At 38.9% G+C, this 14554-nt stretch overlaps 1 protein-coding gene across 1 annotated transcript in view; it reads right to left on the bottom strand.

Moving 5' to 3' along the window:
* Positions 1–14554, bottom strand: part of GUCY2F (guanylate cyclase 2F, retinal) — a gene marked incomplete at its 5' end in the record, with an annotated part of 97717 nt that overhangs the window by 53325 nt on the left and 29838 nt on the right. The window contains 2 exons of the mRNA XM_079911000.1: positions 6388–6477; positions 11748–11879. Of these exons, the coding sequence (XP_079767126.1) occupies positions 6388–6477; positions 11748–11879 (222 nt within the window). The remainder of the gene's footprint in view (positions 1–6387; positions 6478–11747; positions 11880–14554) is intronic.

Here is a 14554-nt window from a genome sequence, read left to right on the forward strand (position 1 = left end):
TGTCATTTTATCATAATTTAAAATTAAAAAAACACAATGAGATACCCATAGAAACCTACTAGAATACTAAAACCAAAAAGACTGACAAGACTACATCATTGGTGATGATGTAAATGGAGCTCTCATAACTTGCGTGTAGGAAATTAAACTAGGAAAGGTTTGATAGTGTCTTATAAAGTTAAACATATACTATATTTTAACATAGAAATTCCACTCTTAGGTATTTACCCAAGAGAAATTAAAATATGTGTCCATAAAAAGACATAAAAAGCATATTCGTATCAGTTTTATTCACAATAGCCAAAATTGGTACCAGCCTAAATGCCCATCAGCAGGAAAACAGATAATTACATTGTGTTATATTCATGCAATTGACTACTACTCAGCAATGAAAAGAGCAAGCTATTTATACACATGATAACACGAATGAATCAGTCAGTATGCTGTATGATTCCACTTATATGAGGTTATAGGATAAGCAAAATTAATGCAAGATAGACCAAAAACCCAGAACAGTGGTTTTCTTTGGTTTGGGGGGGAACGCAATAATTTACTAATGAACACAAGGGAACTTTCTTGAGAGAAAGAAATGTTTTATATCAGGGGTCAGCAATCCTCTTCTGTACCTATAGTAAATATTTTAGGCTTTGCTGATCATGTATAGTTTCTGTTGCATAATCTTTGTTTTCTTTTTTTACAACCCTTAAAAAATGTAAAAAACATTCTTAGCTTCCAGGATGTAAAAAACAGGCCAGGATGTAAAAACTCTGCCAACCCCTATTCTATATCATAATAGAAGTCTAGATTATATGGGCATATCTCTTCATCAAAATTATATATCTATGATATGAGCATTTCAATGCGTGTAATTGTACCTCAGAAATACAGAACTGCAAAATAACAACAATAATAACCAAGTTAGAGATGTGAGAAGTGGGTGGAGGTAGAGATGAAATAATAATGGTAGAATGTTGATAATTGTTGCAGTTGGGTGACGGGCATATGGAGTTTGTTTATATCATTCTGTTTATTTTGTGTGTTTGTTATTTTCTATAATAAAAGTTTTTTTTTTAACATCTTTATTGGGGTATAATTGCTTTACAATGGTGTGTTAGTTTCTGCTTTATAACAAAGTGAATCAGTCATACATATACATATGTTCCCATATCTCTTCCCTCTTGCGTCTCCCTCCCTCCCACCCTCCCTATCCCACCCCTTCAGGCTGTCACAAAGCACCAAGCCAATATCCCTGTGCCATGCGGCTGCTTCCAACTAGCTATCTACCTTACTACGTTTGTTAGTGTGTATATGTCCATGACTCTCTCTCGCCCTGTCACAGCTCACCCTTCCCCCTCCCCATAACCTCAAGTCCGTTCTCTAGGAGGTCTGCGTCTTTAATAAAAATTTTTTAAAAGAAAAGAAAAACTTCCAGGATGTAGCTGAAGCAGTACTTAAAGGAAGTTTTCTAGCTTTAAGTGACTGTATTGGAAACTAAGAACGGTTAAAATCAACTATAAAAACTTCCAGCTCAAAAAACTAGAAAAAGAACAAATTAAAAGCAAAGAAACTAGAAGGAAAGAAATAACCAGAATACAAATCAATGAAATAGAAAGCAGACATACAACAGAGAAAAATCAACAAAGCCAAAAGTTGATTTCTGGAAAGGATTAATAAAATTGATAATCTTCCAGCAAAACTGATCAAGAAAGAGAAAACACATATTGTCATTATCAGAAATGAAAATGGGAGCATCACTACAGATCCTAAGGCTACTTAAAAGATTGCATGAGCATATTATGTACAACTTTATGCCCGTAAGTTCGACAACATATATGGAATGGACAACTTCCTTTTAAGACATAACTTACTGAAACAGGTATAAGAAGAAATAGAAAGTTTGAATAGTCCAATATCTATTCAAGAAATTGAATCTGTAATTTAAAATCTCCACACAAAGAGAAGAACGATAGGAATCTAATTAAAGAGATTCAAGCAGAGAACTGACAAGATCAGGTTTGATTTTGATTCAGATTGCAATGTGGAGAAAAGATTTGACAATGATAAAAGTGGATATGTGTAAAGACAATTGCCAGTGGTTGCCAGGGTTTATGGGGAGGAAGGTGTGAATAGGCAGAGCATAGAGGATTTTTAGGGCATTGAAACTATTCTGTATGTTACTATAATGGTAGATACATCATTATGCATTTGTCAAAATGCATAGGATGTACTACCCTCTGAACCCTAATGTAAGCTATGGACTTTGAGTGATAATGATGTGTCAATGTGTGCTCATGGATTATAACAAATGTACCACTCTGGTTCAGGATGTTGATAGTGGGGGAGGCTCAATTTTTCTGTGAACCTAAAACTGCTCTAAAAACTAAACTGTCTCTTTAAAAAAAAAAAACAACAGACAATTGCCGTAGCTCTAGTGGGTGATGACGGTGGCTTGGACCAGGATGGTAACAGTAAAAATAGAGGAAGAGAACATTGGACTTTTAAGGAAAATGGAGAAGCTCTGAAATACAGGTTGTAGAAAGTGAATTAACTAATGAAGTATTATAATGGACTTAAAGGATAATTTTAAGGGACATTTTAAGATGGAAACAATATACCTTGTTGCATGACTTTCTGCCATAATACTCAGCTGTTCAGATGCAGGCACAAAGAAAGTTAAGAGTTAGGGTCATCCTGAATATGAGTTTTATGTGTGTCCAAAAAGACAGAAATAAGAATGTGTTCAAACGGTCAACTATGAAATCTAAGGTGGGCATGAAAGAAGATAAAAGAAGGGCTTGTGGGATGGGAGAAAGTAGAGGTCAGTAGATAGGAAGACCCAATGTAAAATATAGGCACAGTTGAAAGAAGAGAAGGCTATAGTCAGAGAGTGTGATGTTTGAATCTATGATTTTGGAAGTGAAGCATTTTCAGTAGCAATTATAGATAATGACAAACCCCGAGGTATAATGATAGTAGTGGATGGCCAAAGTGAAATGGAAGAGAAGATGATTAGAGATTATATGGCAAGGAACTAAATAGCCAAGGTATTAGAAGGTACAAGGAGTATGCCACTCAGTTCCAGATGATGGGAAAGAACATGAGACTGGGAGACAGATACAGCCTGATTTTCCTGCATACGTCCTTGGAGAAGTTGGGACCCTAAAAGATGTTGGAAGTCATCAGTCGTTTGGCCTTCTGACTCCAGCTGTTTCCCTTTAAGGAATATCTATCTGACTGTACACGACTCCCTTCTATAGCTGGCTCACCAAGATGTGTTCTCCAGTCTGGCCCCTGATACTCAGTCCCAAAATTTTAAAATCATGAAGGCACATAGTAGTCAAAGCAGTGCTAGACTCACAGTGATAGCATCGTCAGATCCACTTCCTGCTTCATAAAAGTACTAGAAAGGAATTAGGGCCTTTCACATGGTAAATTCTGGAAAATTGGCCTTCACCCTAGAATTGAGTTACTATCTGCACCTGACATAGTAACACAAGTTAGTAAGGGGACACAAAAAGATGTCATGAGGATAATGGGAGCCAGTTTTCTAACTGTTGGAGAAAGGAGTTACAAATACGGAAAGGGAAAGGATAGAATGAACTCTGTGGCATTCAATTACAATTGGAGGTATTATGGATGATAGATAGATGCTAGATAGATAATTGAATAAAATTAAAACCACTGGTATAAATGTATGAATAAATAAATAAACGGTAGAGAAGGTAAGGCTCTTTCTTACAATACAGAGCCAACAAATAAACATAGAAAGAATGCTAGAGTTAGAGAATCATCAATGGATGCTAAAATTAGTAGGTAAAAATTTGATCAAAAAAACAGGCTATTTATACAGACTCAAATGATCTCTCTACAAATTATGTATTAATTACAATGAGGAAAAAAATAACAGTAGCTCTACAGTGGCAAAATCTGGTAGACACCACCTAAACCAAGCAATAAGAGTTAATATCACTAATAATGGGACAACCAACATTATGTGCTTCCTAATACAAAGCACTGAAAAGAACACTGCATCACTTCTGTAGCATTCTGGCTGAAGATGCATAACCTAAATCTAACCAGAAGAACATGGAAAACACCCAAATTGAGGGACCATCTACAAAATAACTCAGCTGAATTCTTCCAAAAATATCAAGATAAAGAAAAACAACAACAAAAAGCTGAGACTCTGTTTCAGATTAAAGGCAACTAAAAAGACATGACAACCAACTACGATGTGTAAACTTGGATTGGAAGCTGGCCCAGGGAAAAATTAGCTATAATGTATTATGACTAATGATAAAATTAAAATATGAGCAGTAGTTTAGATAATATTACTGTATCAATGCTAAATTTTCTGATTTTGATGATGATACCATAGTTATATACAAGAATGTCTTTGTTTTTAGGAAATAAACACTGAAGTATTTAGAGGTAAAATGGCATGATGTCTACACCTTACTCTCAAATGGTTGAGAAAAAAAGAATATATAGTCAACCCTCAGTATCCACTGGGGATTGATTCCAAACCCAGGAGGATACCAAACTCCATGGACGTTGAAGTCCCTTATATAAAATGATACAGCAGTACTTTGAATTCTCCCTTGAAGTGGTTGTAATATCTTCCTGATTCCCTTATATATTTAATGATTTAAACAAAACCTTTGACATGTATTCATTTTGTATTTGTGCGAGAATCATGATTTTATCCTTTAAAAAAATAATAGTTAACACATGATATTGGTTGTTATCAAACAATGTAATAAATACTTGTCAACTTAAAAAAAACAAAAATAAAATAAAATAGTACAGTGGGCCCTCCGTATCCGTGGGTTCCGCAGCTGCAGATTCAACCAATCTGAAGTTGGTTAAATCAAGGGGTGCAGAATACATGGACTCTGAAGGCCGACTGTACCTAAATTTATAAATAGAGAATGAAAAGCACTAGGAAAAATGTAAACAATTGCTGAATCTGGGTAGGATATACAGTAGTTCCTTGAATTATTCTTGCAGCTTTGCTGCAAGTTTGAAATTATGTCAAAATTTTAAATTACCCAGAAAAAGGTATCATGGACACACTCTACCTTGGGTCTTCTTATTTCCATACTTCTAGTTTATCAGCTGCCCCAGGTTTGGCATCGTTTGGCTCCATACTTTGGATCTAGCTCTCTGTTTAGCATCCCAGATCATCAAACCAGTGTGGGACTGCTTATTCTAGCTCTGACCTTAGTCACCCCTTCTGGATTCATCTCTCATTATTTTTCCTTCAGCTCCAGGCATCAGCACCACATGTAAGGGAAATACCAAATCCTAACATCTCATTCTGATCCATGAGGCACATTGGGTCCCTCATGGGCTGCACCTCTTCCATTTCCCCATTTCCCTTGTTTTCTCACTTGTACAGCAGTCTGGATGTAGCAGGTGTCTCATTCAAACCTATTGGATTGATTTGAACTTGCCTGATTCATAAATGTGAAGAAATATATCATTATCTTCTAGAAATCCCACTTTCATGAGTCTGAAGGAACCAGAGACAGTCTCCGTAAATCTTTTATGAACTCAAAGTTCAAGGAGGAGTCAATTTTAAATGGTTTGAGAGGAAGCATCATCATCTCTGCCTTATGTACAGACTGCTTCCTTAAACAAACTATCCAAGGACTTTTTTTTTTTTTTTTTTTTTTGCGGTATGCGGGCCTCTCACTGTCGTGGCCTCTCCCGTTGTGGAGCACAGGCTCCGGACGCGCAGGCTCAGCAGCCATGGCTCACGGGCCCAGCCGCTCCGCGGCACGTGGGATCTTCCCAGACCGGGGCACGAACCCGTGTCCCCTGCATCGGCAGGCGGACTCTCAACCACTGCGCCACCAGGGAAGCCCCCAAGGACTTTTTTAATATAATTGGTGGCATTGGGAAATCACCATTTTTCTTATGTAAATAGAAATTACCAGATGACTTTTCCAGGCCTGGCAAACGGAGATTTTGAATGATTATGGGATATGTACTTAATAATAATCAGATACCTACCATTTTACGAAGAAGCTATATGTCAGGAAATGTGCAAGATGCTTTACGTGTATTACCTCAACCCTGGGAGGTAGACATTAATATACTCCTTTTACAAATAAGGAAAGTAAAGCTCAGGGAGTTTAGGTGACTTTTCCAAGTTAATGTATCTCTTAAGTGGTAGAGCTGAGAAGTGAATCCTTCATGTCTTTCTGACTCCGGAGCCCATACTTTTGCCATTGCATCATACGGTCGTAATGAGTCAGTAGCTACCCTATAGTTTCCCTGCACTGATCTGTTAACGGATCTTCCTAACAGCTGGTATTAGTTACTTTGGAGAAACGATTGGTGGTTTCAGTGGGAATATATATAAGAGAGGGTTTCTCATACCATTTCAAACATATCACTTGCACTTGATTTGATGGATTTAATGTCTCCAAAATCTCCAGAGGGGAACTTTTTCAGCCACACCCAATCACCCTAGAAAGAAAAGGTAAAGATTGTTGGTGAGCCTTAGTTGCCAGCAGCTTTAGAGCAATGTCCCTTCCACATGAAGAGTCTATAGTTAGACCATCAACCTAAACAAGCGTTGTTCCTCCTCTCTCACCCTCCACCCCATGGACATTCTGTATTCAGAGCTAAAAAGGAGGTCACACAGAGAAGTTAAAGTTTAAAGTTCCAATTAACTAAAGCAGGGAAACAATTGCAGGGATGCAGATGCCATCAAAGGAATGATACTGCTCTCTGCAACGACTTCCTTAACTAACTGCAGAAAGTCCCGGGTCATTTCACTCATTCATAGCTAAGTGACGTAGCACCAGGTTTCCTGCGATTAATGGTGATGGTTAGTGGTTGCAATTCTCACTGCCTTGAGGCGTCTATGTCGAGAGATGTAGGGCAGGAGATGCAGTGCAGCAAATGTTTCCTGCATTTACCTTGATCCATTTTTCTCTTGTGGGACAGGTCATTTTGGGAGCCTGTTATGCTTTAATCATAAACTGATTGGCTTAAACATCGATTAAACATTTTTTATTTGGATGTACAAATGTACTACCATAGTAATAGAGTAATCTAGACTCTTTCAGAAGTCTATTTCTGACTTTTTAAGCACAAAACAGCTATTTCTAAGGCTGCTGTCAAGTCAAAAACAACAATTATTTTACTGTCTTCACTTTAACGCCAGTGCCTGATAGATAATTTTCTTCTACGTGCATAGCCTCAAGGATTCGTCAGTCACCAAGCCCTATTTAGTTTCTGTCCAGCCCAAATCTGAAAAAAGCAACACACAGATTCCTTTTTCTCTGTGATAATAATAATAATGCCTTACATTTGCACAGCGCTCTCTCCTCTTCAAAGTGCTTTCACGTCTATTACCTATAGCCTGGAGATTCCATTTCAGGCTGCACCAATTTGTCATCAAGTAGAGATAATAAAGCAGAGAGCTCTGTACAGTCAAATTCCGAGAATAAGAGAGTGTAGCCACTCTCTTATTATGGAATATATCCAGCTGTGGCACTACATCTGGAGACCAGCCGGAGGCAAAGGCTAATAATGGGAGCTGCAGGCATCTGAGTTACTCGCCGTACTGGGTGTTAGAGGGTATCTTCTGGCCAAGGAGCTCAAAACCCTTTAACTAGGAAATGGCTTCTAGAGACCTTCAGCAGCTGAACAAAACTGTGCCAGCCAGGCTCACGCCCACAAAATTCAGAAAGGTAGTCCAGGACCAGTGCCTGCCTGTAGCAGATTGGTCAAAGTACCAAAGGCAGCTTTCCTGGTCTCTTGCCCAGCAATTCCCTGAGTGTGGCCCTAGACCAGTTACATCATAGTCACTTAGGAACTGGTTAGAAAGGCCCATCGTAAGGCCCCACAAAATCTAAAGGATTTTGCCCTTTAGAGAGATCAAAGGCTGAGGTTTAATCTGAAAGAATAAACTCTAACTGGGAATTTACAGTCAGCCCATGTGTGGGTTATACACTGATGTGAATATAGTAAAGCCTTCCCAGCACGTTTGCAATTATATTACATGGACCATGGTCACCGCTAGCTTCTACGGCAACTTTGTGCTAATTAGCAAAGGGTGCTTCCCCTCAAGTAAAAAAATAATGTGAGAATATTATTTTGCAGCCTGTGGCAGCCCTGTGATGTTGGGCAGCAGCCCCAGCTGTATATATCTGTGCATGTACCACGCTCTCGTTGACTCATACATCCCCCAGACACCAGGGAAAACACTCCACTAGCAGCTTCAGTATTCTGCGTACCACCAAGCCCTGCCTGCCAGGTAAGGCCTCTTTGTCAGGTCCGCTACCTCATTCCAGAACTAGGCTGAGAGGCCAGAATCTCTTTGCTCACTCCTGCACCACTCTCATATACGTTACTATATGTCTACAATGTGAATAGTACCCTCTTAGAAGTGGTTCCCTTGTGCAGTGTACAGCCTGAATATCAGTACTGGCAGCCCTGACTCTGCCTATAGCCAGTGCCTAATACCTTCTTCCTGGAGTCCGCCCTATTGCAGATACGGGTCCGCTTTCTCTCTTGCTTATTAACTTTTACAAGTAGTTAAGCAGAGCTTTTTTTCCTCCCGAATCACCAAATGTGAGGGCTTCATATTTAAAGTAATTGAAGCCTGAAGAGATTAAATGACTTGCCCAAGGTCAGAAGGTTAGGTAGTAACAGAACCAAGGTCTTCCATCTCCCACTTTGTTGCTCTTTCCTCGCATGGGCTTTCTTTGGTTTGGGGGATTTGTGTGTGTTTGTTTCAAGATTTAAACAATTCTCATGAACTTTATAAGCAAATGTTTATTAAGTCTGTGTGTATCCTACTTTATGAGTAATGAGGAAAAGGGAGGATATGGGCTGGTTTTATCTTTACCGTGCATGCACTATTTGTTTTGTTTTTTCTTTCAAGAGAAAGAATGATAAAATACTTCACTCATCATTCACTTTTTAATTAAGAGGAAGAAACATCAAACTCTATCCACCAAAGTTTTTAGAAGTAATTTAAAGTCCATCAGTTTTGCACTAAGGCCCTGTTGTATTAACTAAGAGTCAAGAGAATTAAGTTCTAGACCTGGCTTTGCCTCAAATTCAGGGGTGGTCTTAGGGTAGCTACCTCATTGACCTGAGCCTCAGTTTCCTCACTGATAGAGCTGGACGACTTAGATGATTTCTAAGGTCCTTTTCAGCTCTGATGATCCAATTCTGTGATGAGAGAGAAAAGATGGTTGGTGCGAAGGAGAGGAGTGGAGAGAGAGCTATATGGGATATAGAAGGTGGGAAGATAGAAAAAAAGGCTCTGGAAAAGAGAGATGAATGGGGAGGGTGTGCGGGGGAGAGACAGAAATGAGACAAAGAGCAAAACACAGGGAGAGGTTGAGGGACAGAAGGAGTCAGAGAATGAAAAGGGAGGATCAGTTCAGTGGGTTCTCTCTGAGTGTGTCAGGGTTGCACTACTGCCCACCTCACCCCCTCTCCCCTAGACTGTGGCTATTAGAACAGATCCCGACACGTCCCCATGGCATCGGCCAGTCATTGCTCTTTCCCCAGCAGTCTGCTCAGCCGGCTTTCCTTTTACATCTCACAGAGTATCTCTGAGATAAGGGCTGATTTTCCTGTACAGTTCCGAAGGCTATGCATCTGTGTGTCCCAACAGAGTGTGAATCTGTGTCAGTGTATTACAATGTTATGGCATGTCCTAAAGAAGCCTGTCCTCTGTTATTAGGTATCTGCTACTCCAGGCACATTGTCTGGAACTTCCACACCTTCCAGTAAAAATTCTTATGAAAATTCGGTTTATTCTAAACAGAAACTAGATAATGAATCTTTAAAACACTCCTAATAGAGGGCTGTTTCAGAAGGCACACTGGACCTCTTTCTTTGGTCTGTTGATTCGATTGACTACCGCTCTCTCCCGGAGTCCCCGTTAGCTCTAGCTAGGCAGTTTTCTAGCTTCAACTGTCTTCCTTTACACCCTGCCATCAGCCTAATCTTGACCTCATGGCGTGGTATCATTCTCACTAACACCTTCCTTTTGTGCAGATAAAGTCCTCCTTTGGCCTACACAGTTCAGAAACACCCATGATCTGACTGACCAACAACAGGCATTATGGGAACTAACTCAACTGTCTGCTTCCTTCCAAAGTGAGGAAATATCTGACAAATTCTTAAAGGCCAATTACATACAGATGTTTATTTTCTCCCTTCTTAATTCTACACTATCACCTTCCAGCTCCACCAAATAAAACATACCACAATTAAACACATAAATTCTTCCACAGAATCAGAGATTCATAGCATATCTGGGCCAGAAGAGGCCTTACTCTTAGTTCAGCAATTCTCAACCCTGGCTGCACATATAGGGGAACTTTTAAAAGAAATACCAATGCCTGGGTCCACCCCATACCAAATGAATCAGAGTTACTATGCCTGGGCATAGGTATTTTTTTAAGTTTCCCACAGAGATTCTAATGAACAGCCAAGTTTAAGAATTTAGTTCAACCCCTCAATTTACAGATGAAAAACCAAGAGACTGCCATAGGTATTGAGATTTACTTCAGAATCTTAGAGATGTCAATATATTTGTAAAGCCATCAGCCCCATTCCATTTGACATTCAGAAGATTATCTTGAGATTATCTTGCCTTTGGTCTTTGAGAGAGTAGAACTGTCAATTCCCCAATACCTCAAGTTTACATTTGAATCAAATCTCCTCTTTGATTAAATTAAGTTCAAGGCAAGATCCAGAGGTTTCCTGCTCCAAATTTAAGTCAACACACTTCAGGTACACTGAGAAAATATATGCCACGCTAATCTTGGTGTTTTTATGTAGCTATAAATTATTTATCCAATGAAGGAGAGCATTCACTTGGAAAATCCAATGGTGGACAACCTAAAAACTCATTCTGGCCTGTTTTGGACTTTCTTTGTAGTTACTATTGAAGTTGAGAGTGTTTGCTGCTTTTGGGAGTACCTTCAAACAAAACAAGGAAACCATACTGGGAAGGCCTTACTTAGGAGGGACAGAAAGGCAGTCTAGTTTCCCTTTTACCCCCTGCTTAACTCTTTCCTGCTGAGAAGAAACAGTTCGTCTCTCTAACTGATGCAAGATTTGTTCTGGTTGCCAAATTCCAGTATCTTAGAACAAGGGGTTGGGGGTGGTCTCTTAAAGCTTGAAAGACAGAAATTTAAGTGAAATAAAAAGGATTTCTATTTTAGACATCAGAAGGTAACCTTTTACTGCAAGAGGAAGTACAGGCTGAGGAAAGGAAAGAAATGAATAATTTTTTAAAGATTTCAGTAATATCAGAGAATAACAGGTAAAGGAAGAACAAGCAGTATTTGAAGGGAAGAGCTTGCCCCAAGCCTTACTCTATATAAGCATGTCTCTAGACATCCCATCACAAACAGTTCACTCAGGAAGTCATTTCTTCTATTATTATATCTATGTCTTCTGGAATAAGTGACATGGTTAAGTGTTTGGGCCTCACAAACTTTTTTCTGCATTCATAGTAAATACATGGTGTTGAAAGATCAATGAAGTTGGAAGTAAGTAGATTAGCTGCCGAGGAAAATCATCGTCAAAAATGTCAACCAAACAAGTCTGTAAGGGGATAATGGACAAAAAAACTTATCAAAAGGAAAGACTTACCAAAGGCCTCAATATTTTGGCACAAAGACTAAGTAAGTCCTACGTCACTGTCTCAATTTAAAACCCAAGAAGGCAGCAGATTAGATAGCTGTTGGATATCCTACCTCATAAATTGCTATGTTGGAGTTTTCATAGATAGCTGGAGTTAGACTCCCTGAAGAAAAGGAGAGCCTTGGGTACCTTCCACTTTGGACCTCCGACGTGATCTGGAAGCTTACACTGACACGACTTCCTCTCTGTGAAAGGATTAGAAAAGAAAGTTTATGAACAAAATTATCGTGATTAAGGACAGAGCATTGAGCTATGGTATAGACACTATGCTTACGTGGTATTCTTTTTCTTTTTTAATTCCTAATCGAGTAACTCTATGAGCTGAGCTCTATAAACCTGAGATTGATTAATTTTTCCTATCCCCAGCATTTTTTAATGCTAGGATTGGTTCTGTGCTTCACCTCCGTATACCACAATTCACCTCCATATACCACAAAAGAAAGGCAAAGCTTTGCAGATATTTCCATCTCCTAGAGAAGATTAGAGCCATGGATTTTGGGGGACAAGAAAGAACGCCTGTCATAATTTAATTTGGGACCCTCATTTTATAGACAAAAATGAGAAAAAGATGAGAATCTAACATTTTGAAAAAATCAATAGAAAAATTAGGACAGAATCCCACTGTTCTGGCTCTTAGGCCTAGCTCTTTATGTTATACCATCTTGAATGGCATCCTTTTTTGTGCAGGCAAGATTAATGGCAGAAGATATCTCAGAAAGCTATAAGATGGTAGAGAGTGAGAAGATCATCTGCCCATGATTTATAAGTCTGATGTTTAAATAGGCCAAATTTCTTATTCCTTTATTTGTTAATTAGTACACATAAGTCTGATAAGAGAGGGCTAGGAAGTGTACAGTTGAATGACAAAAGGAAGGGTTATCTCCAATCTGTGTTAACTTTTAAAATTGAACATCTTCAACTGAACTTAATATCTTCAACTGAACCAGCAGATGTACTTCATGTGAAGAAATAATAAGTCAACAAGTTCCTCATATCCTTCTCCACTTCTCTAAATACACCTTTCTTAAAATTATAGCAATTCAGAGTTAGCAGTTACATTTGGTATTGTCTAGGCCATTCCCCACCACCAACTCCAACACTCTCATTTTACAATGAAGAAACAGAGACCTAGAGAAGGACTTAGGGACTGGAAGAGGAACGTAGATATTATGTTTCCGGTCTTGTGTTCTTTGTACCACATCATGCTTTGTTTCTCTCTTGCTTGCCAATAAAAATTAATCTTAAGTAGTTTCACACACTCTGCCCTTAACAGTCTTTAATAAACTGAAGATCACCAGTTGATTTAGCCCCGAGTTCAGCTCATTCTACCAAGACAAGACAATCACAAAGCTCCAAGGCAATAGTAAACTATACTTAGCCCCTAATGTGTTGAAGTCCCAACAACTCAAGATTCAGACAAGGTGGAAAACGACTCTTCACATATCCCTTGCATCAACCTGAACTCTCCTCAACAGAGCAAGGCCAGAGAGGAATCCACTTCCCTTTCATTCTTTATTTTCATATCTCAGCAGGAGCACCTAGATCTGTATATTGAGATATAAACCTCTCCATGAAGGGCAAAGGAGAAAGCAAGAGAATCTGCCAAAATCCACATATATTTGGGCTTCAGCTTCACTTTCTTCTGAAAACTTCCTTTCCTGACCTGACTTCTACTGACCTGCCAATTTTTCTAGACTGAATTAATTTTTTATTCACCAAGAGTTTACACTTTCAGACATTCCATTTGGATGGAATTCTTGCCTTGGCTTCTTGACTGATTAGACACAGCCAGCTGCAAGTTTGTGACTACACAGCAGTTAAGGAAAATATATGCTCCCCTTATCTTCTTCCATAAGAACCCATGATACAAGCCAAGTGCCACAAAGGATCTGGAGGCCAAGGGCTATGTTCTTCTAGGTAATGCCATCCCTTTCCACCTGGGCCAATATAGCAAAGAAAGAAGGAGGAGGAGAAGAAGCAGAAGAAGAAGAAGAAGAAGAAGAAGAAGAAGAAGAAGAAGAAGAAGAAGCAGCCCTGTAAGGCTATCTATCCCTGTTGCTATTAATTTTTATCACTCATATGGTGAGAAGTGGTGATGACTGTTTTTTTTTTTAACTCTCATTATGTCAGAATTTATGCACAAGTAAAAGAAAAGATCTATTATCATGAACAAGATTTTAAAACCTTGGGCACTTTGCTCATCTGAAGGTAGCACTATTCTGCTATTTATGGTGATTTTGTGAGAACTGGTATGAAACCCAAATATATTTTGTGTCTCAGTAGGAAAGAGAGAAGGCATAGGTGGAGGAGATTTTATATTTACTGGACTACTGCAAGGCCTATAAAAAGGAGAGGCTAATTCAGTCCAAAATTGAGCTATGTTTATTGTTTTGACACTTTAGACCCAAAACATCTAGTTATACTGAATATGACAAATCCAGACAAATTCCACCACTTGAGTTCCAGTGTCCTCTGGTGGCTTCAAAAATAGAGACTAACATCAATAAGTTTTGATGGCATAAGGGTAGAATGTAGCTTTCAGCCACAGTGATCATTTTGGCATTCAGCAATACATTTCCAGGAACATGATATCAACCTTACAAAAGGATCTGGTGATTTAAACAAGTAAGAGTTAGGGTTGTAATTGAGACTTAAAGCAAACAGCTGAACTTTTCATTTGATTCCAAATGCACAGGGTGTTATCATGTAAATCCACTCTCACCCAGTCAACTAGTTAAAGCATACCTTTTAGTGTCACATTTAGGCAAGTGATCAGTTCTGTCACAGAGATAATTAATTCTCAGATCTGGTATGCTGGTGTAGCAAAAGTAAATAGCACATAAGAACAATGTGAGGTGTG

Source organism: Stenella coeruleoalba (assembly GCF_951394435.1).
Source record: "Stenella coeruleoalba genome assembly, chromosome: X".
In the NCBI taxonomy this organism is placed as follows: domain Eukaryota; kingdom Metazoa; phylum Chordata; class Mammalia; order Artiodactyla; family Delphinidae; genus Stenella; species Stenella coeruleoalba.